General features: G+C 48.6%; 1 protein-coding gene across 7 annotated transcripts in view; it reads right to left on the bottom strand.

Moving 5' to 3' along the window:
* RNF220 (ring finger protein 220) overlaps positions 1 to 26,763 on the bottom strand; it is a 324,075-nt gene that overhangs the window by 14,995 nt on the left and 282,317 nt on the right. For 5 of the 7 annotated variants that reach the window (XM_005303038.5, XM_065553696.1, XM_065553697.1 and 2 more), the window contains 6 exons: positions 25,797 to 25,893; positions 24,533 to 24,619; positions 22,650 to 22,705; positions 20,384 to 20,462; positions 2,388 to 2,496; positions 973 to 1,047 (listed from right to left, as the gene is read on the bottom strand). In XM_005303038.5, coding sequence (XP_005303095.1) covers positions 973 to 1,047; positions 2,388 to 2,496; positions 20,384 to 20,462; positions 22,650 to 22,705; positions 24,533 to 24,619; positions 25,797 to 25,893 — 503 coding nt within the window. The remainder of the gene's footprint in view (positions 1 to 972; positions 1,048 to 2,387; positions 2,497 to 20,383; positions 20,463 to 22,649; positions 22,706 to 24,532; positions 24,620 to 25,796; positions 25,894 to 26,763) is intronic. The other 2 variants (XM_065553698.1, XM_042851483.2) reach the window with 1 other exon arrangement.

The raw sequence follows: 26,763 nt of genomic DNA, 5'->3' as shown, positions 1-26,763 counted from the left end.
GTGTCGCTGAATAGCTAGAAAATACAGCCTGGGGACAGTCGAGTTACTGAGGTTGCTATTAATACCCAATGCTGCAGGCATTTCACCCTCCCAGTAACTCTTCTCAGCCGAGGGATTTAAGAGGCAGTATCTAGAGGCCCATCGCCAGGTTAGCTGAAGCTCCAAGTTTACAGTGTGGTCTGTAAAAATAAGATGTTGCAGGACCTAACAGCAGCAGCTTTTAGAAGAGGGCGAGTCCCCGTACATCGTTTGCAACCCAACCCTGCAGCAGCCTGCTAATGCCTGAGCATCAAAGTGAAAGTGACTAGCTCAAATCTCCATTGCCCAGGCTGCGCGAAACAAAAACGTTGTGGTCAGCATCACGGGGGAAAATAAAAGCCGAGGAAACACCAGAAAGTCAGGGTTAGGAAAGGAACCGGCATCACTTTGTTTAACAAAATATTAATTGTAACACAAGCGTGTCCCTTTGAAACGAACAAAAAGGCAAATCCTGGGGGCACTGGGCCACCTCTTCTACACTTCCGATAGTGCCCAACTTTCCAGACAACCAACCACACTAGTTCCAAATTGCATGACGCTGTTTCAATTACTCAGAAGAGGGGAAGGAAACCGCACCGATGGGTGCTGCACAGGTCAGCGGATCCCAGCTCAGTGGATCTCAGTGCAGCTGCACAGTGCATTAAACTCCTTTGGAAGTCGATAGGAATTCCACACGCGGTGCTGTTCCAGCCCTGAGCCCTCCCGTCAGAGAGTAAAGAGTGAGCAGGACCACTCTTCAGTGAGGGTAACTCAAACCCAGCTCCGCCCAATGAAGGACTCGAATCTGACGGGCGTGTTTAATAAAAGGTTGGGCACCCCACATACGCAGAACCCCACTTCATATCAAGCAAGAACCCTGTCCTCTAATGTAAGTACACGTCTGGGGAGAGGGAGACGTCTACACGTCAATGAGAAAGTAGCCGAGTGCCTCACCAGAGTCCGCAGCCAGCATTCTTCACAGTGCACATGCCAGCACTGAATGGAAGTCAGGGGCATCGTGTAAGAGTCCTGAAAAGAAAAAGCAAAGACATTCTTGTCAATAAAAGGCTGGCGGATTGCCAGCCTACAATTATGTCACCAGGATACTGGCGTTGGGGAGGGGGCAGCAGAAGAGGGCAGATCCCCAGAGTCAACACTCCCCATTATTCCCCATCTTAATAAGAACACAGCTCAGGAGCTGCTCCTTATACAGTGAGCAGGTGCGACGCATCGGACAGAAACGAAGCACAGAAATCAGGCAAATCTCACTGACTTCAGGACGGAGTGAAAACTAAGCAGGGATCTAAACTTTAGCTCAAGAGTAACAGAGGTAGAAAGTCTCCTGTAGGTCATTGCTTTGCCTGACAGAAGCCCATAACCCACCTGGTGGTGACACAGCTCAACCTGGTTAGCTAGAGGTACGTCTACACTGCAATTTTATAGCCCCCCGAGTCTGAGTCAGTTGACCTGGCCCAGCCACGGTTATTCCCTGGGTGTTTTATCGCAGGGAAGTTGTGACCACGTATCATTATTCCAATGGAAAGGTCACCAGATTGCGCAAGAGCAGAGATAAGGGATAAGATTAACTCTCCTCGCAACTGCCCACTCTGCTGGAATAGCGTAACTATCTACCGAGAATAATGCTGTCATTTCAGCAGGCACGTGTTCGCACTCAAGTGATTTATTAGTGAGGGCAGCAATCAACAACAGACCGTACGTCCTGCCTAGACTCAGAGATGGGAGTCTGTCTGATCCAGCTAGTGCCCGCTGTTCCACTGGCAACTCCAGCATCCCAGCAACGTTTTTCTCTTCTACTGAACCATGGGACAAACAGAGCTCGGCAATAAAACCAAACGCGAGAGGCAAAAAGCTGCAGGTTGTGAGCCATTAGAGGGAGCTGCAGCCCTTCTTTAGGGAAGCCAAAGCAGCAACACACACATAACTAACAGGACACAGGCAACTTTTAAACGCACAGGCAAAAATCTTGCCTTCAAGCCACATGGTGGGTCTCAAATCAGGCATTCTCCTCTCCTTACGCATGTGCAACTCTGCACCTGCAGGAGGAGAAGAACGCAGGCACTTGGGAGCTCTGCATGGTCAATCTGAAAGGGGAATGCTGTCCTATGAAGTTAGAAATTTCTGCTCCTACAGACTGCTACGAACACCAATGAAATGATATAACTGATACACACACACAGAAACTGGAAAGAAACTTGCAACACATTTACCCAGAGAAAGGAAGAGATTTTTCCCTTGTGTAAGGACAGGGATGCATTCACCTTACCAAAGTAGTAGGATTCGCCCCTTTCCCCAAGTCAAAGGTACGGAGACGTTTTCTGATTCATTGCCACAACTGAAGTGCTACTCACCATGCAAATGAGACATTTATAGCGGTCTCCACGGGAAAGCTGCCTTTCTAACTCCCGGACACGAGCCTTTAACGCTTCAAATGTTGTCACTGCAGAGTCTTCTGTAATTCTGCAAGAGATGATGAAAGTCAGGGTAAGGCTTTACAAAAGTTAAATTTATGGTCCTTTTGGTAGGTGCAAAAAGATCCAAAGAAACAAATTCAGCATATGCAAAGGACTATTTGAAAAGGAGGGTTATTAAGAAGCCCATGGTCTGCGGAGATCTGAAAACGAGAAGGATTGTGGGTGGGTAACATTATACAGAATGTGTTTCAGCAGAAACTAAATGGTGGAAACAGGAATCACGCCCCATTACTCCCTTCTTTCCCTATCACTGCAAGAGGCCCCATGTCAGCGCCATCCCAACAAAGCTCGAAGTGCTGCTCCAGAGCTGGGAAGGTGTGTTTCTCTCAAGAGCAACAGCAGTCATATCACATGGTGATGATAGCACTCTTTCCTTTCCACTAGTACCTAAGGAGGATGTTATACAGAAGCTATTAAAATCAGACATTTTGAAATAAGCAGCCCAGATAACTTGCCTCCAAGAGTTTTAAAAGAGCTGGCTGAGGAGATCTCTAGACAGCTAATGCTGATTTTCAATATATCTTGGAACACTGGAGAAGTTCCAGAAGACTGGAAGAAAGCTAATGATGTGCCAATAGTTAAAAAGGGTAAACGGGCTGACCTGGGTAATTATAGGCCTGTCAATCTGACATCGATCCTGAGCAAGATAATGGAGCAGGTCACAAAGAACTTGATTAATGAAGAATTAAAGGTGATTATAATTAATGCTAATCAATGTGGATTTATGGAAAAAGATCCTGCCAAATTAACTGGATACCTTTTTTTGACGAGATTACAAGTTTGGTTGATAGTGTTAATGTAATATATTTGGCCTTCTGTACAGCATTTGACCTGGTGCCACATGACATTTTGATTAAAAAACTAGAAAGATATAAAATTAACAGGACACATGTTAAATGGATTAAAAGCTGGCTAACTGATAGATCTCAAAATGTAATTGTAAATGGGAAATCATCCAGCAGGTGTGTTTCTAGTGAAGTCCTGCGGGGACCAGTTCTTGGCCCTACACTATTTAACATTTTTATCAATGATCTGGAGGAAAACATAAAATCATCCCTGATAAAGTTTGCAGATGACACAACAATTGGGGGAGTGGTAAATAATGAAGAGGACAGTTTACTGATACAGAGCGATCTGGATTGCTTGGTAAACTGGGCACAAGCAAACTGTACATTTTAATATGGCTAAATGTAAATATATACATCTAGGAGCAAAGAACATAGGCCATGCTTACAGGCTGGGGGACTCTCTCCTGGGAAGCCGGGACTCTGAAAACGATTTGGGGGTCGTGGTGGATAATCAGCTGAACATGAGCTCCTAGCATGCCGTTGTGGCCGAAAGGGCTAATGCGATCCTGGGATGCATAAATAGGGGAATCTCAAGTAGGAGCAGAGAGATGATTTTACCTCTGTATTTGGCACTGGTGGAATACTGTGTCCAGTTCTGGTACCACAACTGAAAAAGGAGGTTGATAAATTGGGGAGGGTTCACAGAAAAGCCTAGAGGATGATTAAAGGATTAGAAAACCTGCCTTCCAGCCATAGAACCAAGGAGCTCAGTCTATTTAGACTAACAAAGAGAAGGTTAAGGGGTGACTTGATTACAGTTTATAACAGAGGTGGGCAAACTATGGCCCGGGGGCCACATCTGGGGAACAGGGGGGTTGAATGGGGGTAGGGGTCCCCAGGGGCAGTCAGGAAGGAGAGGGGGGGTTGGATGGGCAGTCAGGGCGGAGGTTCTGGGGGTGATCAGGGGACAGGGAACGGGGGGATTGGATGGGACAGGAGTCCCAGGGGGCCGTCAGGGGGCGAGAAGCAGGAGGGGTTGGATAGGGAGCGGGGGCCGGGCCATGCCTGACTGTTTGGGGAGGCACACAATTTCGGAAACCCGATGTGGCCCTCAGGCCAAAAAGTTTGCCTGCCCCTGGTCTATAAGTACCTATATGGGGAACATATTTGGTAATGGGCTCTTCCACCTAGCAGAGAAAGGCATAACCTGATGCTATGGCTACAAGTTGAAGCTAGACAAATTCAGACCGGAAATAAGGAATAATTTTTTAACCATGACAGTAACCAACCCCTGGAACAACGTCCCAAGGGTTGGGGCGGATTCTTCATCATCGTCAATGTTTAAATCAAGGTTGGATGTTTTTCTAACAGACCTGCTCTGGGAGTTATTTGGGGAAGTTCCATGACCTGTTTTATGCAGGACATCAGATTAGATTCTCAGGGGTTTTCAAACTTCATTGCACCGCGACCCCCTTCTGACAACAAAAATTACTATGTGACCCCAGGAGGGGGGTAGGAGTAAAGCCTGAGCCTGCCCAAGCCCTGCCACCCTGGGTGGGGGGGCCGGGGCCAAAGTCCTAGTCCCACTGCCCCGGCAGGGGGCCTGTAACCTGAGCCCTGCCACTCAGGGCGGAAGCCCTCAGACTTCGGCCCCGGGCGATGCGGTTCAGGCTTTGGCTTCGGCCCTAGGCCCAGCAAGTCTTAAGCCAGCCCTGGCAACCCCATTAAAATGGGGTCATGACCCACTTTGGGGTTCCGACCCACAGTTTGAGAACCCCTGGGCTAGATGATCATAATGGTCTCGTCTGGCCTTGGAATGTATGACTCTAAAAACAGGCGCACTGCCTCTGCTGGGATGCTGGCCCTGGTAACTCAGGACACGAATGCCACAGGTTGCACCAGGACAGACAGGATGCAGCGGTGTTCTGCTAAATGAAGTCTCACTTTTCAGATTACTGGCACTGAAAAGGAGACGGGATGGAGTGCAACACGAAAGCTGCAGACGCCGTATCAAGGAGCTAGATCTAAAAGCAGCTTTGCAAACCTGGCTTGCCCGTTTGCCTGGGGTCATTTTTGACAGGCAGCATTATATGGTCACACAGCCACCGTCATAAGGACAGGCAAGGACGTGTTGGTGATTCTGCCAGGCTGACAGAAAGAGTTAGCTAGCAACCGAGAAACGGGCAGACGGCAACAGCAACCCTGAGAAAATGGGATGCATGATGAGAGCTACCGAGAAGGGTGTCTCACTCCAGAGGAAGAGGAGAAACACTGGCCTTTCCACTGTGTAGACATAACTAAGCTCCCTTTGACTTTCCTCTTAAAACCTCTTACAGGATATTGCAGTGGGGCTGGGGCTAGAAAAGGAGTTCGCCGCTGAGGAACGGTGGCGCACTTTACAATTCATTCTAAGTTCATTTCAGGTCAAATCTTTGCAGCTTCCATGTCAGAAGAACGGCAAGAAAAACCCACGATCTGAGACTGTAGAATTTATTCTACGTACCCTAGTAACACCAGTAATAGAAGCCAGTCCCTGGGCTAAAGAACTTATTTAGCAAATCGTGAGCTAACAGGTGGACACAACAAGTGGTTTGAGGCAGGGGCCAGTGAAACCATCATGATTGGGATAAGCAGCAGCAGTCCCAACACACCCACGTACTTGATGCTTTGTGTATTAGTAATCACCACCTCTAGTCAAGGCTCTGGAAACACAACTTAGACGGCCATTCTGTTAACTCTTCATAAGCAGAATGGAGTCTAGCTAGTTTCTCCCACTGCCATGTTGGCTGGGCAGAGCCAACGTGATGAAAAGCCTTAGGTGTGGCAGTAAAGCAAGCAGCCAGGAATTACAGTGGAAATGGAGCTGGGTAGTAAAGGAGCTTCAGAGTCACTTGCAGATGGAAGGGGTGCTGCAGGCCTACGTGGGGTTAGGAACAATCCTTTGGACACAATCCGTGCACAGCTCACACAGCTCCAATTCTAGCCTGCAACGCAGGACGGACCACCAACGTTAAGGCTGCCAAGAGCCTTCTCACTTGCCCACCTGACCTGGGCGCTGCTGCACTGGAATGCTGAAGGATACAGCGAGACGACGTTGGAGGCAAATTCTCCCCTCTATCTCGTGAAAGGCATAAGGGGATTTCTGATGGCATTTGAGCTCTGCCAGAAACCAGAGTCTCGCAGGTAACCAAGCAGAGGTGGGTGACAAGGAAAACTTCAGTGCTAATTGAACTCTTCCATGTTCACATTAAAACAGAGGGTTTCTAGCTCAGTCCCAGTCCGACCAGGGTCAGAGTCTGAAAGGGAAATGTACCAGTGCAACTGGAGGGGATAGCAAATGGCTTGTTGGCAGAAGTCTAAAGGGCTGATCCCATCAGCCAATTTTGGAAAGTCGCAGAGATAATTGCGCCTGTCCAGTAATAAATGACTGAAATCAGAAAAGGACGCTGACTAGAGGTATAAGCAATAGCGCTCAGAGCCTGCCGGATACAATGGCCAATCAATAGTAGGGCTGTAGATCAGGGCGCTAGTTAGCTGGAAAATTACCGCATGGCTGTGTGCGTCACGCTGTAGGGATCCTGGACAATCAATGTGGGAGCTATCGATTTAGTTATTATCACTTCATACGCTCCAGACATTGTTAAATATACATTTATTAACAAGGCTGGGGTGCAGTCGGTAGATGGAGTTTTAACAAGTGCAACCTCTCCTAGCTCTGCTCAAAGCTCAGCCACTAGTCTTTAACCTCCCTGTTCCTCCCCGTCAAGCTTTACCCCAGAACAAATCCTAAGGAGCTAGTCAGTGGATAAGACCCTGCCCCATCTTGTGCTTCGAGAGAAAGTATTTGCCCATAAGTGCCCGTCTCGCGGTTGCGATTTTGGGAAAGCCTCCTGGAGCAGCAGAAACAAAGGACACGAGGCTCAGGGTCCAAACAAAACAAGAGCTACTCACACCGCTGCTTCCAAAGAGAGGGAGGAAATGAGGTCCAGGGAGAACCTTAGTACACAGCAAACTGAAGCGTCTTCCAAGGAGGGGTAAAGAGAGGAGTCGCTTCCCACGTGCCTGGCTCCAGCAGTGGCCATGCCACTCAGAACACCAGCTGTTCCACTGACATATTTTACCATTAACCGGCTGCTTGTATCTTAAAATTAAGCATCACTCAACAGCAATCCTTCCTGCAACAGGCAAGCTGGGAGCTCCATCAGACATTCCCCACCCCTTACACTTGTTTGTCTGGAACAGGCTGGGAATGGCTTGTGCAATGCTTAAGAAGCAAGTAATACCAGGGGTAGGGAGTCAGCCACTGAAGGGGCATTGCTGGGTGAAAGCAGGTCATGTACAATTGTCCTGCTGGCCAGGGGAAGCAGAATAACTAGCAGACAGTGCACGGGGCAGGAGGTCAGGACTCCTGGGTTCTATTGCTAACTTCCTGTGTGACGTTGGGAGAGTCTTCTGACCCGTCTGCATGTCCGTTCTACCTTTTCACACACGTGGACAACCATGTTCCTCAGCTTTGGTAAACTACTTAGAGATCTAGGACGTCCTATTGCTACTGCAGCTGTGAGGGCATGTCTGGTACGGCCTCTGGCACCAGCATTTCACCTAGTCATCACTACGTATGCACACTGCTGAGCTGCTGCGTCTCCCTTTGCCTCTCCCTGTGGTAGGTATCCAGAACACACTTGTCTCTTGCATCCTGTAGCCAATAAAGGCCAGGAGCACCATGAAGCTGGCTCACTCAGTTTCTGCCCATTGGCTGGAGAACCACAGCCATGTGACCTGTAGCAGGGGAAAGAGGCACCTAAAGCTTCCTTGAAGGTGAAGCTTTGGCCAATGCCATTCATGGTCTAGTCACTGGATTTCGTGGTCAGCCACGCAGCCACCCATGGCCAAGGTGGCTGTATCTGTTCATAGAATCATAGAATATCAGGGTTGGAAGGGACCTCAGAAGGTCATCTAGTCCAACCCCCTGCTCAAAGCAGGGCCAATCCCCAGACAGATTTTTGCCCCAGATCCCTAAGTGGCCCCCTCAAGGATTGAACTCACAACCCTGGGTTTAGCAGGCCAATGCTCAAACCACTGAGCGATCCCTCCCCCTCCCTGTTGCAAGACCGGAAGCAGTTCTATGGAATGGGATACAGAATTTGGGAGAGTAACTAAAAACAGCATCAGAAGTATATTTCTGGAGCTGTTCACAGCAGTTTTCTTTCTACACTGAAAAAGAGACACACTCCTCCCCACTACTATCTCGCAAACCCCAACAGAACACCTGCTCTGTTCAAGTACTGGAGACCAGGGGGACATAGATGCACTACGCAAGAGAAAATGATCGGTGTGTAAGTCAATTAGCATCATTATTCAGCTATGATGGGTTAGGAGAGTCAAGTTCCCCCCCCACTCCTTGGTCATTGTCAAACATTTGCATGCATGCAATCTTTGTTTCTTCAAATTAAACCGAGCAATTCCCACCTGACGTCCCAGTGGGCAATCACAAGCAATTCCGTTAATTAAATTATCTCTGATTCTGCAGCCCTGGACTCTCTCAATATCCCGAGGATTGTGATTTCTCAACAAAATACTTGACCAAAAGAAAAATAATGCTGATGTCAGCGTGACTCACTTCTGTTAACCCTTCGCAACAGGTTACTACAGACAGCCCTTTGGGAAAAGCGGCAAGAGATGTCAGATCAAGATGGGCTCAGCAATCAGAGCTGTGTGTAGCAGGAAAAGCCTTCATCCCTGCAGGATGCCTACTGCAGCAGTTCAGGAGGGATTCACTGCACAGGACAGTTACACAGAACAGACAGAGAAGAATGCCATTGCATTCAATTCCCTGGGTATTCAGGGTGTGATGCAAACCACAACAACATGAGGGACAGGGAAGCCTTCGGCATGACAGGCTCTGAAAGAGGGCCCCACCTCCCTGGGATTTCATTCAAGGAACTCGGTCATCGAGTGCTCTCCATAAAACATCCCTCTGGTTTGTTTATTTCAGCTGGGTATAAATTTCCCCTTCTTCATAAATGGTCACACTGTACATAACATTCCATCAATTTTTACAGCTCCGGTTTGTATGCACCTTGTACAAAACATTTAGCGCTGATTAAATGCACCACCAATAAAATTTCATGAGCTACTTTTGACACTTGATATTCTGACCTTCCCTTCTCTTCCTTACACATTTATTTGTGTTTTCATTGAGGGCAGGTGGGAGAATTTACCGTACTTCAAACAAACTCCTGGGCAATTGTTTTTTAAATAGACTATTCATTCTTCTCCTCAAGAAGCTGATAGGGACAGAAAACACACTCCATTTTCTCTCGCTAAGGGCAGGGGTCAGGTCACTAGCCTATAATGGAATAATTTTGGGGGAAGGGAATGGATTTGATTCAATGGAATCATGATGCAACCAACAAAACAACGCAAATCCGCAAGCACATCGTTGTGACCTTCCTTCCTTGCCCCACCCCCTTCTTTCCTACCACTCCATTTACGTCTGAACTCGAGTGCGAGTTCTGTGGAGCAGGGACGGGGTTTTATTAGTCCGTAGAGCCCCTGCATAGCCCTGGTGCTGTGCAAATAGTAAGGGAGGTACTTATTCAGCATCAAGGAATGGTACAGCGTGAGGAGGTAGCTTTGCCTCTCACTCCCACGTCAGACTCAACACCAGCCAGTCCTGTACCATCTAAAGGGCACAGCCTATTCATCTGGTTAACGGTGAGGCTCAGTTCTTGGGGACCAAAGAGTTGAAAACATTTCAGCTAAGAGGCTAGCCTGTCACCCGCTTTCAACGTTACTGGTGAGAGTGCGAACCAAGGCCCTGATCCTGCACTCCGATCCATTTGGGCAGCCCCATGCGGAGTCCCGCTGAAGTCTCTGGCGCTCTGCGCAGGCACTCGTGAGGACAGGACTGCGGGATTGGACACACAGGTAAACCAGCGTGGGACCAACAGCAAGGCAAAAAGGAACTTTCTACATTCATAAATACACCTCTACCTCAATAGAACGCTGTCCTCGGGAGCCAAAAAATCTTACCGCGTTATAGGTGAAACGGCGTTATATCGAACTTGCTTTGATCCGCCGGAGTGCGCAGCCCCACCCCCCCGGAGCGCTGCTTTACCGCGTTCTATCCGAATTCGTGTTCTATCGGGCCGCGTTATATCGAGGTAGAGGTGTACCTTTTTAGCCAGAGGGTTTTAAAAGGGGGCAAACGTGATACAACCACACAGTTTAAGAGCCTCAGGACTTTGCAGGAACTCCGGTGTCAGACATCTGTGGCAGACTGATTACATGCCACCCCGGAAGGTGCGGGCTACCAGTGTGGCAGATAAGCTGGGATTTTATTTCACTGGCTGAGCAGCCAAGACAGAAGGGGCCAGATCCCTAGCAGGTATAATCTGCCTAGCGATGCTGAAATCAATGGACCACCACTGACTTGCACCACCTCAGGATCCAGCCTGTCGTCTCTGGGAATGCCAGCGTGCAAGTGGCTCTTCTGGCAAGACGTCAATATTTGAGAAGCTAGCTTCCCCATCCCCAAACCGAAAACCTCATTTATTGGGTTTGTTTATAAACTAGCCTCCCTTAAAAAGGCTGATTTATAATCCCGTAAAGGACTGTCACATGTACTGGCACGGATGCTAATTTATTGTCCTCTAGGAAAAAAAAAAAAAAGCCCTCTTGCCTTGATTCATGTATGTTTTTGTATTGTAAGATATTAAAGAATGCGGCTTCACCTGTAATTATAGAAGATCGTTTATTTTGGCGAAGTGCCCTGGCGCCTGGTTGCCAAGTTATGAATAATACAACGTTCCGCCTTCTAATTTCCGTGTTCGAAGTTGTGGATTCGGAGTGGGTGCACGCAAGGGCACACACATGTGGGGCCGAGGCTCTATTTTATACTTGCTTGCACAACTTGTTAATGCCAGCAGCTGCTTGCCAAGCTTGGAGTTCGCTGCTGACTAATTTCATCTTGATGCAAACCAAAAACATTGTCTCTTTTCTCCCCGCAAAGGAATTCTCTCTCTTACACTTGCATGCACCATCACAATAGCACTGAAGGGGGCTTACCATCGTGGGGACGCATTCTAAGCCGCAGTTAGTTGGGACCTGGGTAGAGATTCCCCAAACAATTACGCTTCAGAAGAATGAATTACGCTTTCACACTTCCCCTGCACACAGAGCCCGACGACGTCTTTTCACAAGCAGGGAGTAAATTCAGATGCTGGCTCAGTTTTTTTGGCTTGCATTTTATCAGGACACGTGCCCAGCCCCAATCCAAACGGAAGCAGATGGCACTACTGATCATTCCGAACGTAAGGAGCCTACGAGTCAGCATGTTTAGAGGCCTCTGTAGGGCTTCATAGTATCCACTGGCCACTGAGAATGATTTAAACGGGAGGTTAGAGAACCGCTGAGCCTACGCCAAAATTCTAAGTGCGCCATTTGCGTGATTACGGTTCTACATGAAATCTGGGAGATAGACTCCAGGGGTCAGCCTTATTCCGATTGACAGACTACGTCCCCTGCTCCAAAGAGAACATAAATGCAATTGCATTGCTCTACCGAAGAAGCTGCAGCTATCAAAGAAAGATCTTACGCCAGACGACTGTTCTGATGCAGCAAGATTCTCTACTGAAGCAGCAATGGTCGTTTTAGGAAATGATTTTCTAGGCAAAATTCCCAAACATAGCTAATGTTATAGCTGATATTTTAATATGTCAGGTCGCCTTTCAAATGCGTTTACCATACTGGTGGTGCTAAAAGTATTTCTAGCGGGGTTCATGAATGGGTCAAGCTCCCTGTTGCAACACAGAGGAAGCCTCCAAGGACAGCCTGTGCGGTTTGAAAATGCAGCCCTCCTCTTTAATGCGGGGCCATGGCACACGGAGACGACAGGTTGCAGCAGACAGCATTCAATCTTGTTCTAAGGGTATAGCTAACATTGGAGCTGGAGGAGGAACTTCCAGCCTGGGTAGACAGACATGTGCTATTTCTGACTGAGCTAAAATAGCATAAAAATAGCAGTGTGGCTGCGATGGTGTGAGCGGTGGGATGAGCTCGCTGCCCTGAGCATGTACCTAGTGTTTCTGACAGGATTGCACTTGGTGTAGCGGCCCCGTCTCACTGTTCAGACATGCTGATTTTTAGCGCACTGGAATGTGGGTATATCTGCCAGAGTTGGAAATTGCACAACCAGCTCCAGTGTAGACATACCCTAAGGATGAACCTATTTGGATTACAACGGGGCACGTCACGCAGAGATCTGTAGTCTAAACAGGCCGCGCTTCTATCTTAAAGAACGAAGGTGGCCATAATCTACAATTGTATGTAGACTGGATGGTTGGCCTTGTTGAGATGAAGCATGGATGCCCCAAAGTAAAATGGGGATGGCCAGTTCCTGGGGCTAAGAGAGGTTCTTCAGAAAATCAGGCACTTGGCAGAGTCTTGTGTCCACTCCCTGCACAATGAAATTCTTCTGACAGAAATTCTTCTCCGGGGACAGAATCCAACAGCTGAAGGAAACAAGAATTTTCTAGGCTACTACAGTAGCATCGTGAATTCAAAGAGCTCTGCAGCTTTCTAAGGGCTTTAGCCTCTAGTTGATACATTCTGCAGAACTTCCAATTAATGATAATTGATTGGGAGTTACCAGGGCGTCACGATAACATCTCCCCAAGGTAGTTTCCTGGAATCACACAGCCTGCCCTGGAACTTTTACACATAAGTTATTGAATGTCTCCTTGTGTGCTGAACGAATGGACCAGAATTGGTGGCATTTAAGCTAGCCAGCCAGCTCCCTTGCTGTGAAAAGAAGGCAGCATAAAGCCACTGAAGGGGCCAACTGTATTTACATTATGTTTCCTTATATTGCATTTTAACCAAGTGTTCGGCAAAAAGAAACCAGAAACCATCAGAAAGAGACAAAGCTGAGAGCAATAATGGGCTACCCATAGGGCCATTTCCCCACCTGCCCCAACTACTCACTTCCCATTTGGGATAATATAGATTGTTCCAGTTAGAAATGTATTAGATGGTAAACTCTCTGGCTCAGGGACTCTCTTTATGAGTCTGTACAGTGCCTAGCACAATGGAGAGCCTGACCGTGACCTCTGAACAGTACCATGGTAGCCATTAAACAGCTTAGAGGGCCAGAAATCCATAGTCTAAGCCCCTTATTTTTTGGAGTTAGTACAGGCAAAACTAAAGCACTATTTTATAGAGTGGCCACATAAAAAATTGGTACCTAACAGGTAAGCACAGCCAGGTCCGCTGAGGAAGCAGGGCCTAGCTGACAATGTATCGCCCAGGACAGGGTGTTTGGTCACACCCTGCTGAAGCCTCCATCCTCCAGTGAGCTGAATGAATATGGGAACATTTTGATCAAACTCAGAATTCAGCCTATGATTAATAATAATCCTTATTTATTATCTATATTACAGTAGGGCCTAGGCGCCCCAGTGTGTGAGGCACCACACAAACCCTCACAAAGAAGGCAGTCCTGCCCCATCAAGCTTACAATCTAGGAGAAAACATTCAATCAAATCCTTGAAATACTAAAAACAATGCAATGGGGTCAAGAGACCCTCATCAGAGGCATCATTAAGTGGAAAAGGCTGATTTTAGGGCCAGCTTCTCTCTCGGACAAGCTGCTCACACATCCAAGGGCAGAATTAAACTGCAAGAAGGCAGCTGTTTGTGTTTTATAAGCTAAAGTTTCTCTTACCTATGGAATAACCCCAATACTTCACAGGGAATCATCATCCATCTAACTGAAATACCCTCTAACGGCCCATCAGCCTCATATCCCTTTTGAAATAGCACAGCTGAGCACTTGCTGGGCCACGATTTATTTTTTACCTTCTCAGACATCTTGCTAACTCTATAGCTCAACAGTGACAGTCGAATTTCACACTGTGATAGCCCCCCATCGATTTTTCACTCTCGAGAAGCAACTCCGCAAATTAAAGTTAACAGCATTTCTGAAACTTTAAAAGAAAGGGGAGAGAGGCTTGAAGGGCAAAAATGCCTGAACTGCACCTCTGACATAAAAACATCCTTCCTTGATTAGTTGTGGCAGGAGGAATACAAGTGTCCCAGAGCCAGGCCCTGGACTCAGGGAAACTGCAGCTCTGGCCCCGGACTTGCAGCCTGAGACCTTTAGGATCTAAAGCAGGAGTCGGCTACCTTTCAGAAGTGCTGAGCTGAGTCTTCATTTACTCACTCTGATTTAAGGTTTTGCGTGCCAGTCATACATTTTAACGTTTTTAGAAGGTCTCTTTCTCCAAGTCTATAATATAGAACTAAACTATTGTTGTATGTAAAGTAAATAAGGTTTTTTAAATGTTTAAGAAGCTTCATTTAAAATTAAATTAAAATGCAGAGCCCCACAGACCGGTGGCCAGGACCCGGGCAGTGCGAGTGCCACTGAAAATCGGCTCGCGTGCCATAGGTTGCCTCGTCCGATCTAAAGCATTATATAGTTCCTCCATTACGGGCAGCTGCAGAACGGGGGTATACAGAGGAAGTGTACCCAGGGAAGCAGATTCTCCGGGTTCCTGGGTGCACCTAAAGTAAAGGGACAGCTCGGAGTTCCCTTGGTTAGTTTGCCTGGCTGAGTTATACCGTGCCAGGCTGCAGATGAATTGCTATCTAAGACTAACCAGGATTTAGATAGAGCTAGGTTGGCCTGGTGATATTATTGTTTTAAACTATTACCTGTACAGGCAATTTCTCTTCATAGCTCGAAGACAAGGGGCTGAGTTAAGAATCTCAGCCCGGCTCTCTCCTCCCTGGCAAAATCATTCTGAACTTCAGCCCCATGGGATACGCTAACACAGATTAACGACTTTACACGAACCCTGAAACCTATTCACCAGCCTTTCTGAAGAGCAATGTTACACAGTGGCATAAGTTCTGTGCACTTATTACGTACTGGTGACGGCATTTCAAGGGAGAACCATAACCTTTAAAAAATCCACACGCAACCCCCCAAGACAGGTGCAGCCCTCTGCCCAGTGACTGCATGATTCAGCCCCAACCCAGCCCCACATGGGGCACTGCTCTTGTTTTTGTCTTAACTTGGGTTTTAATCCTGCATTTGACTCAGTGCAGGCAAAATCCCTGGGGAACCAACCGCAGGATCAGGCCCTCCGATGGTACATTCTTCCAGGAAGGGACCCTACCTTTATTTTGTAGAGCCCATGTGCACTTATAGCACCACCTCAGTATTATTTTTACTCTTCTCTATGTGCTTTTTTGCATTGGCATCCAAAACCCATTAATGGTTCGGTATCTACGGTGCCGGGGCTGGGAGAGATTATCCTGATGTGTGAATTCATGGCATCTTCTCCCCTGTCCCCTCCAACACGCTGATTTAAGGGTAGATCTGTCTCTTTAGGCCAGCGATAATCCTCTGGCTTCACACCCACCCTGCTCCCAGCTCCAGCGCCGTGTCTGAGCAGGAGAGAAGTCCCCTGAAGAGAGACATTGCGATTTCATGTGCTGCTCTCAGCGATTACTCTTCAGTCCACCCCAAGCCAACACAGCAGCTTCGCTTGCTTCAATATTAACCAATTCCATTAGTCTTGCCAGGGCCGCTGAGCTCCCCTGGAATTGGTGTTTTTCGAAAGCTGCTTCAGAAAGGTGGTGGGGGCGGGGGGGCGGGGGGAAGAGAAATGAAAATAAACCAAACGCAATGGCTTTTCTTCTCTAAAACCCTCTCCTTAACCCAACAAGCAGCTCGTCCAGCGGAGCGTGATGAGCATGAAGTGTTATATAAAGAAGATAATTATAAAGGGATTTAATGCTTGGTGGGCTTAAATCAGAAGGTTTATAGCAAAGGTAGCGTCCTTGCTTAAACAGCCGGGTGCTCTGGTTTGCTATTATGCGAGCAGCACTGATGGGGCTAACTGGAATCCAAAACAAGATTTGTTTTATGAAAAAAAGAGCACAGCCCCTTCCCACCACGGATGGCAGCTCGAGTCCCACCTCCTTCCAGTTCTGTTCCATCCCTGATTAATGAGGTTGTCTGCCTGATTTATGACCCACCCCAACAGATTAGAGTTTCCCCCTTCAACCTCCCCGCCGCTTCCCCCCCCAAAAGGCACAGCTACACTCCGCTGGAAATATTAGAGAATTATTAAATAAACATTCATACGTCATGTCTCTTCCCATCCTGAGCTCATTGCAGTCAACACTCCGCAGCCTGGGCCTGTTTGCTTTCATGCTGACACCAAACAGCTGGAGTGATTCATGGAGAGGCTGGCTACAATGTTTCATGTCATATATCATGCTAGCAGCGCTCCCTGCCCTGACTGAGATAAACTGATCAACCACAACGGACTGGAATGAATTTATGACAACACAAAATTGAGGAAAACAAATGGGAGGTGACCCAGTGGGCCACTAACCCAGACTCTTTTGCTGGCCTGCAATCTAGTTTGGTGGCAGAAAGCAAAATTGAACATTGGCACTCTGAATTAAGATGCTGGCTTTTAACCCCTGGGAACCTTGATTTCAAAATGGCGCCAGGTTACTTGGGTAACGTCTTGGGAGGGAGGGGGAAGGGAGAAAAGGAGGTCACAGCTTCTGCCGCTCATAGCTAGTCGTGACACACAACTACAAGACCCAGCACAATGTCACCGCTAGTGGAGGAGACCGGGCACATGTCTGAACAGTTACAGGAATCGATTAATCTCTCCAAGCCCAATGCAAATCCGTGTCTCCAGTACAACCAGAGGCGTGTTTCACGTCCGGAAATCTGTCCATCGGCTGAGGACTTAACCCACCCTTCTCCCTACCCAATCCCCCTTTACTAACCCTTTAGAACTAAACAGCATTGCTTCAGAAAGTTAATGGAGTCAAGATTGGAAAGTCACACTAGATCCCGACGTCCCGAGTGTAGAGGGATTCGTCCCCAGACCAATCCTAGGTCCATCTTGTCAACCAGGGCTACCATCTGACGTTCAAACACAAATGACGCAAGGGATCTGACGTTCAAACACAAATGATGCAAGGGGCTAGGTCACTGGTATGGGAAACAATGGAGACCTGTCAAGGTACATGGAGGTAGGGAAATCAGTGTGGACTTTCCTTGCATCTCTAGGCTTGTCAATTTGCTTGCAAGAGAGTCTTCTAAGGAAGCCTGAAGTGCAAATTCCATTAACTTTCAACCAAAGCACATTAGCGGCACGCCAAAACAAGGACAGTGCATTGTATCGTATTAGCTAATTAAAAAAATACTCTCCATGCCTAGACTTATTTTTGGAAAGGGGGGAAGGAATGTCATTCTTATAACAGTAGGATCACTAAATGGAATCACCACTAACTCTATTACCCATTGTTCTAAATGGAGAGCACAGCTGACACAGGTGATAAACCATGTGCTTCTAAACTTTTTAAAATGCTAATCAGATGCTACATGGAGCTTAACACACCAATCAATAACACCCAGATTTAAAAGCAAAAATTAAAGTTATGAACAACGGAGCAAAGTGCTTCGGCCTAGAACTTGCTGCAAGCGCCATCCAAAACAAGAAAAATGAAACCAATTTAGCTCCAGATTAAGAAACAGGAACTGGAGATGAATCAATTTAGCCTGTTGGGCTGGGTCACCATATATCACGGCTCCTCAGCAGAGTGGGAAGCAGCCAGACAGTATGAAACACCTCCTCCCCCGCTTTCTGTAGGATTCTAGGGCTGAGCGCTGTTATCAATTAATTTAACACAACCCCCCCTACGCAGACAAACATGCAGAGCATCCAGGCTCCTTAAACAGCAGGACAGGAACTATTTATCACACACACACATCGCACGGGGAAAGGTGGGAATCCACCTCCAACACCATCTTACTTTCTGATCCTGACAGAAATAAAGGGGGGGGGGGGGCCTAAGTGGGGCAATTTGCCCCAGATCGCGCAGGGACCCCCACGAGAGTTTTTTGGGGCCCCTGGAGCGGGATCCTTCACTCGCTCCAGCGGCCCTGGAAAACTCTTGTGGGGCCCGGGCCCCAGAGCTTCTTCCGCTCTGGGTCTTCAGCAGCAATTCAGCGGCAGGGGCCCCCGGCCGCCGAAGACCCCAGGCCCCCGAATCCTCTGGGTGGCCCTGCTCAGCTCTCCTCGTTCCTCTAAATGAGGAATTTCTTGGGGAGAGTCAATAAGCCAGTAAGGCTTTACCTGTCATTTCTAAGGAGTTTTGCCTGCCTTCCAGCAGCTCCAGCAGGCCTGGGAGTTGAACTGGGGCAGGGTTATGATGGGACAGGACGGATACACATATTTCACAATGTAGTTACTCTACGCATCATCTGGAAAGTGCTTGGGGATCCTTCCAAAGACTCTAGACCAAGCTTTAATAACCTGATCAAGGAGGCAAGGTCAATTTATCACTTGAGCTCAAGTGTTCTGGAAACGGTCAAATCCTTTCAGCTTTTCAACAGGAGTGGATTTGGGAGGGTAGAGAGTCACTGACTCTAAGGAGAGCTTAGGAGGCCCTACGAAGGATGAGCAACAAACCAAAGGAGGGTTGAGACAGAGGATTTCTGCTCAGGGATTCAACACCTCTGACACAAAGCACGAGAGTGGTTACTCTGAAAAATAGGCCTCCTATTGCGGTGTTGTCAAATCCCCAAATTCTGTGGTCTAACTTTCAACCCACTGATTGATAAGTATGAAATCAGAAGCTATATGTAGAGTATGAGCAGTGTGGATCACCCATGTCTGGGACACATGGGTAGAGAGGCTTTAAAACAGAAAAAAAAAGGTCCAAAGACCAGAGGTCAGGGTGAGCAGGGAATTACCTCAGCTAACACCTGACCATGCACTAGTGCTTCTTAAAGCTGCTTTAGCTGTTAGAAGTCTCCAGTCTGCAGGGGACATAGAACCCTGAAGTCGGGCCTGGGCAGGTCGATGAGGAGAAGGAACTGGATTTCAAACTAATCCGAGATAAAGTTATTTGGAATCTTCGAGCACAGAGATGGGAGATGCTTCTGTCTCATTCAGAGCCGGTTTATTCCTTACCCGATCAGAGTTGATTTTAGGCAATAACCAACTCGCTCTTTTTAAAAAGGGAATTAAAATGATCCACTGCAGCCTTGGAGGATCTTGAAACTACTAGGCCGGGATTCCCAGAGGCACTCACGCGGCTAGGCGTCCAACAGCCAGGGTTTCCCCACAAGCCTTTAGGAAGAGGGTGGGAAGGGGCAAGCCACCCGAAGGGGTGTGTGTGTGTGTGTGTGTGTGGGAATCCCCAAAAGAGAAATCTGAAACAAACAGTGCCAAGAACATGACCTGGCTCCATCCTAGGTCATGCGTACATGCATGCAGTGACTGGAACTAGCAGGAGAAGGAGATGGTGACAACCCCCCATTATCAGCAGCACAATGGGCTTTCACACAGCTTAAACACTGGGCTGCAGGCTCTTGAATCAGGGATGGAAGGATGCAGATGAAACATGCTCAGATCCTGGGAGATGGAGGCTCAGGGTGTCTCATATTAGTGACTCTCTCCGGCTCTCACAAGGACCAATGCTGACTGCTCCACAGGGAAGAGTATTCAGTGTTTGCCCTCAAAGTGCGGCCTTTGGGCTGCTCCGAGTCCTTCCCACGGAGAGGAGGAGGATGGAATATGTAGGTTCCAAGGCAGAGTCTGAGCGGGGACGAGGAGAGAGCATAGGGGGCTTCCTTTAGGAGAGAGATCCTGAAGAACACGGAGCTTACCAACAAAGCAGGCGGCCCTCCCCGCTCCACACCACATGCCTGCTGGAGATCACCGCAGTGAGCGCCAAGACACAGAGGTGGGGTGTTTCCTTTGTGGAAGAGAAGTTGCTACGGAGCATGGAAATCAGAAGGCCTAACCCCATGATGATGGAACCCCCCTGTTATCAGCCACTTCAGACAGCGGGAGCTAGGAGCGGAGATAATGCAATGCTGATGTTTGGGACGGAAGTAGCTTATTTCAAGGATAACTGCTTCAGTGGTCAAGGGTGCCAAAATATGCCTGTGTGCGCCTGAGTTCCCCTGACGCTCAGAGAGCTGGGGGCAGTTGCTTACTTCCACAGAGTGGGCAGGGCGGTGCGCTTTATACTCACTTTTCGATGTCGCTGTTCTTACAGGTCTTGTGCAGAGCCTCCTGTTTACTGCTCTCCCCGTTACTCGTCGAGGGCATTTCTGTGGAGGGAAGGCACAGGGCATTTAGTCTAAACGTGTAACAGGTGCAGGAGCAAAGGACCCAGGAGTCACTTTCCCGGAACTAAGATTTATTTCAGAAAAGGTTTGCTACAGCAGCCATGCAGAGCGGGTTTCCAGCAAGGCAGGACTGGACGAAATTTGCCCCACAAGAGGCAAAAAAATAAAAAGCCAAGATTTTCCAGTGATTGAGGGATTTTGGGCACCCAGCCAGAGATGCCTTAAAGGGTCCAGACTGAAATTGCTGAGCACTGCCCTCTGCAAATCTGGCTCCTTCAAGGGATCTTAAACGGGGCACCCAAAGTCACTAGCCACTATCTTGGCCAATGAGTCTATGCAGAGCAGCTTGTGATGTGTTTGGGTGACAAGAGCTGTAGAAACCCAAGCTAATACCAAGCATTAGTGCTGTTACTTCTTCACCATCCCTCCAATACATCTACTGAAGGAGAGCTGATTTATTTAATTCACCGTCTGTGGTAAGTACTCCAATTTCCCTTATCCAAGACAGTTTATTCTCTCTTCTCTTAGGAAGCTATGTGGGTGCTGTGTCACATACAGGAAAGTGATTAAGAACAGAGAATATTTAATACACTTATTTATAACGTCCCCGGTGAGACCGCCATTCCTCAACCTTCTCTTCCCCTTCCCAGGTCCAAGCCCCACGTTGGTTTGGTACTGTGCAGTTGCCCAAGCCCCTGGTTGTGGACTCTTATGAGGCCTGGGCGTCAGGCACCAAGCATTCTATTCCCAGTTCTGCTACTGCGTTCCCTGGGTGACTGAGGGCAAGTCTCCTAACTTTGTTCTGTCTCGGTTCCCTCTTCTGGAAAGCAGGGACAACAGCACTTACCCAATGTTGTGATGTGCTTGGGGCTCTACAGCGGGAACGTGTGAAGTTTTATTACTGGGGGGCTGCTCACACTTCCCACTAGTTTGTTATTGTAGGGATGGGTATGTGCCCGGGGGCCGCTGGCTTTTAAAAATAAAACCACCCCCGATGGGTTTAAAAAACCTCAAAGAACGACACATGCTTTCAATTGAGTATCAACGTAAGTCACAGCTCAAACCATTTTCTTTGTCGCAGATCATTATTGTGGGCAGCTTCCACCGTGTATCCTCAGCTGGGACAGAAGCCAGGACATGCCATGCTAAAAGCTTCTGCCACTTGGGCTAAAGGAAGAACTCCATGGGAACAGCAATAGGAGGCATTATTCTCTTATGCTGACACCACAGAGGACAAGATCTACTTCGGAGGTTGCATTATTAATCTCATATGTCCTTTTAAAAATGGGACGGCAACAAAAAAGGGGCAGCATGAACGTGTGTCTGGGTCAAGCCCCCAGAGACTGAACAGCAGCACTGGGGAGTGAAGCTCGAACAGCTGCTTAAGTGAACGGAGGAGGAGGAGGACCCAAGACAGTGTGGTTTCTGCTGGGGAGGGAGAACTTCCATTACATGTCCATTATTGCGCAGAGACCTCCTGACCAGCTGGGCAGGCTCCTCCGTTACCCTGCTCCTAGACAATCAGACCACAGAGGGCAGTGCCCCCAGGACACCACCCTCGCTATTTGACTGCTGGCCTTAAAACTCCCTGTTCTCTACAGATGGGATCTCACTCTGACTCTCAACGTCAAGAGACAAGATATGGCTCCCACCACAAGAGACCTCACTGGCTACCAACTGGCATCCTGTGGCACCAGGCCAAACAGTCACCAGCTGTTTTTTTCCCTTTCATTCAGATGCCATTTTATGACATCATTCAGCTCAACAGGAAGTTGGTGCCCTAATGGGCAGCGCCCAGGAGTGGGAGCCCAAAATGCCAGAGTTCTAATCCTGTCTCTGACAAGTCTCCACCTTGGGGTCAGCCCCTCAAAGGCCCAAGAGGAGGAATACGCGTGGGGCCCTCTGAGATCCCCAGAATAAAGGTGTTCTGCCAGTACCGAGTATTGTTAATGATACTGTTTGGGGGTCAAGGGGCTATCTATACACAAGATCACTGCCTGCTTTTATTGACATGCAGTTACCATGACCACTACAAAGGCAAGTGACTGCAACTCGAAAAAAGTGGAAGATCAACCCACTCCCCCGGCACCCCCCTGCCCTCCATCCAAACCTGCAGGAGAAGATCTGCCTGTTCAGGATGGAACAGTAATTTATGGATCTAACACTCACCATCACTGGCCCATTTGGAAAACTCTGGCGTTATTCGGGTACTGGGCGTACCACCACTAAAAACAGAGAAGAGAGAATGCTGAAAGCAGGTCACGGGGAGTCCGTGGCCCCTACAACACACACAAGCCTCACTGGTTTTTGTAGGTTTCAACAGCTTAAATACCAACATTCCCTCCCACTTAAATCTGGGCATCAAAGCAAGGGACTAGCCTTCTCTAGAACTGGGCTTTGTTCCCCGCACAGCTCTCCCAATGCTCCCAACTCCTGCTGTGCCCACACAGTCTGTACTGAACCACTCAGTGGTTGTGATGTAGACTGAAGGCTTTGGATCCAAATTCCTTCCCTTGTAACCTAAGGCTGAGTTTTGCACCCAGGATTCCAGAGGCAAAAGGCTTCTCTCTACGTACAACAGACTCTCCCTCCAAGAATAACTGCCCCTTCTCACAGGCGGGGCCTTTTAACGCTTCACATTTGGGACACCCATTACACTAAAGCATATAGACCTGGCAAGCGTGACCAGTCACTTGTGAGCCAACAGAATAAAGGAGGCAACAGCACAAGAGAATCTTTAAAGGCGCCTGGGTAATTATGAACGCTAAGTGACATTTCCAGCTCTGCGAGCTAAGAGGGTTACATTAAAAGGGTAATCTAGCCTCCTGCTTCAGGGCATGAGCTAATAATTACACTCTGCATTTCTCCGGAGCCTTTGGTCAGAATTTCAAAGCACTTTGCAAATATGAAGTATAATCACCCCCATTTTACAGATGGGGCAAATGAGTCGGAGAGGGTCTCAAGGACTGCAAGGCAAGACAGCGTTGAGTGACAGAGCCACATATGGGACTGTGACATGGTAGGTTCCAGGCTCCTGCTGTAATCCCCACACCACACCTCCCCACTACTGTCTGCGGGCACTGGCGAGGGATTGCCCCCCCATGGTTCTACCTCACTCTGAAGCAGAGGGATTGGCTGCTGCTGAAGGCCCAACGGTCTGATCCAGCCTGGCAAATCCCATGTTTCTACAGAGTGGAACCTAATTTTGAGCCACTGTTTGTGACAGGCTAAGCAGTAAGAAAGCTTCATTTCACTGCTTTATCAATCACTTCACCCTTGACCTCACAGGATCACTCAGTCTACGAGACAGAGGGGAAATTGAAGCCCTATTTCCGTGCAGGGCAGAGGGCTAGAAAAACAATCCTAGGTCCCTGTTCACAGTCATTTTGTTATTTGCCTGAAGCACTTCCCCCAGCGCCTGGCTCACATGGCACCCTGGCTGCCTGCCTGCATTTCACAGCCTGGAGCAAGTGAGGCAGGGCTCTCGGTTCCCAGTGCAAAGGCCTGCCCCACGAGGGAGCGGCACAGACCTGCCCCTGATCAGTGCAACATGCAGAGGGGTCCGCTGGCCTGTTCTACCCCACCCCGGGCAGTCCCACGCACGGTGCTAGCCGACACATACTGCACCCAGCGCTGTGGCATGCAAGGGGCAGCTGCGCAGCTACAGATCTACCCAACTCCAGTCCGCTCTGGGGGGTGGCAGAGCTCAGGGCCCCCGACCGTGAAAGGTCTGCCCAGAGGGGGATTGCAGCACCAGTGTCTTCTCCACCCGAAGTTAGCAGCTGGCCAATGCTGCTCTCAGAGTAGGTGGCCCTTCTGGGGAGTGGGTGTGGCCAGAGTAGCTGGGGAATGTGCTTAGCAGGGGCTTCTACGAATCCCTAACCATATCCTCATTTGCCCCTTCCTACGCCCCGGGTGGGGAATTCAGCCCAAGCCACATGACTTTGCCTCTCTCTTGCCACGTCTCACACACACACAGCTGAACAGGGATTTCCCCCTCAACTCTCACCCAGCCAGTTTGGTGAAAACAATTCCAAAGCCCAGGCGCTTACTTTAAGACGGCACCGCGGAGTGCCTCCCGCTCTTTGGCTTCGCCCGGCTCTTCCCCGGTGCAAGGGATGATGTCTGCCTCGGTATACCTGAGCACAGAGGGTTAAGGAGCAATACAGCCTCGTCGAGGGGGACTGTGTGCGCTCGGTGGTGCGCCTATTTCGCGGCACTGGGGGCTCAGCCAGCCAACTTTGGCTCCAAAGGATACACAGCGGGGTTCATTCGGACAATCTACCTCAACAGCTCGCTTCCCGAAGCTTTGATTTCAAAGGCAACATGGTAACAAACTTAGACAGGAAGGTAACACCCTGTGCCATGTGGAGAGAGTCCTTTGATAGTAACATACGGGAAGAGCTGTTCTGAGAAAGAGAAATTCTCCATCTCCTGTTCGGTTTTGTTTGGAGAATACCAACTTTAGGGCCGGATCCTCTGCAGGCCTCAGTCAGCACACTGCCCCTGCCTCTATGAGAGAGATGCTGACTCACACCAGCTGGTGCAGGTTTAATTAAATCCCAGAATAGAGACAATAAGCCTCCCCCCCCGAATGTCAGAGTGGAAACATTGCCGTCAGGGAATTCAAATCGCGTGCCTGTCCCCCTCTTGCTAGAGGCCTGCACTGAACAGCCGCTAGAGCTGCTTGGTATAGTCCAGTTGCTCTGGCCCAAATTTCTGGATGGAAAAGCTCCAGCCCTAACCAAATAGTTGGAGCAGAGCAAGTGAACCGGAACAGGGGGCTGGGGGGGCCATGGCCCCATTACTTTTTACTGGCCTTAATGGTGAGCAATGGGAGGGGGGTGGTGGAGAGGAGAGAGCGGGTGGTGGGATCTTAGGGGGAAAAGGGGGCTTGGGAGCAGGGCCTCGGGGACGAGGCAGTGCAGGGGCAGGGCCTCGCGGGAACGGGAAGGGCCACAGTTCGGCTTTTAGGGAGCTTCGGACACTCCTGGAGCAGAGTGCATTTTGGGAAAATCTGAGCGTATGAAAAAAGGAGACACAGAATGATTCGCTTTCGGTGACGTAGAAAAAGGTGGTGTGGACGAAGGAGGCACATGCCAGGATGGGGTATAGGTAACTAACAAGGACAAGGAAGTGTTGTGTCAGAGACATTAGGGAAATAACCCAAAGGATCAAGTGTATGATATGCAGTGTGGGGAGCTGCTGGCATTTCTCACGGGGGCTGGCTCACTCAACGTTACACAGGGCAACGCTGTATCACGGGGTCAGAAGCATCAGACCCACAGCTGAGTACGAATGTCTCAAAAACGATACTGTGGTTTCCCGTATTCCAGTGTGTCATCTCCATCCACGTCGAGATCAGCGTCGCTATCCGGATTCTCCTTGCCACTGCACATAATGAATCCGGAGCCTGGAGGGAATAAAATGGGTGGACTAGTATCACGAATCAGTGCGCTGTAGCAAAACATCTCACAGAGCAACACAAGGAGATCCCTGGAAAGAAATCCTAGGACAGAGGCTGGGCTGCGTGGACCATCCTTCAGAGCTCAGCCATGTATTTTAAACAGATTAGCAGCAGGAACCAGCGCCAATCAGAAAGAATGAGACAGTTTAATTTTCAATTATGAAGGGAATTTTAGAAATTTCCATCACCCTCATCATAACTTTACTTTTTGTAGCAAGGAAAAAGGGGAGCTTAAGGGCTATAGGGGGTGGTTCAGAAATTGGGATTGTCTCTCACTCCTGGCTGAAAGCTCAAACATCAAAAGAAGTTAGTGGGTGTAGCTAAGTTTGTTCATCACATGGTTTCTCAGCCAAACATGACGAGATAAGGCCACTGGGAAACATGAGGACTATCAGTGGGGACAAACAGACACCAGGATAATAAAACACCTATTTTTGTAACGAGCGTTGGCCTCTGCTTAATTTTGTCCAATATTAAATGTTCATGAATGAGAATAAAACGACTTCCAGGAAGCAGATAAGGAACACACTAACGTTAAGGGCCCTAACGAGCACTTCTTACGCAGGCAAAATCCTTGCTGAAGTATGAAGCGCTGCGTAGGCCCAGATCCTGTGAAGTGTTAAGCACTCCTGATTAACTCCTAGGGGAGCTGAGGGTGCCCAGGCTCTCACAGGATTGAGTACCCCCAAATACTTAGTAGAAAGTATTTAGAAAGCCACATAAGAAGTGCTAATCTTTAGGAGAGAGCCAACACAGGCAAGAAGAACAGGAGTACTTGTGGCACTTTAGAGATTACCAAATTTATTTGAGCATAAG

This window comes from Chrysemys picta, chromosome 8, assembly GCF_011386835.1.
Source record: "Chrysemys picta bellii isolate R12L10 chromosome 8, ASM1138683v2, whole genome shotgun sequence".
In the NCBI taxonomy this organism is placed as follows: Eukaryota; Metazoa; Chordata; order Testudines; family Emydidae; genus Chrysemys; species Chrysemys picta.
The sequence above is the reverse complement of the archived record's forward strand: the minus strand, read 5'-3'. Positions and strand labels throughout refer to the sequence as shown.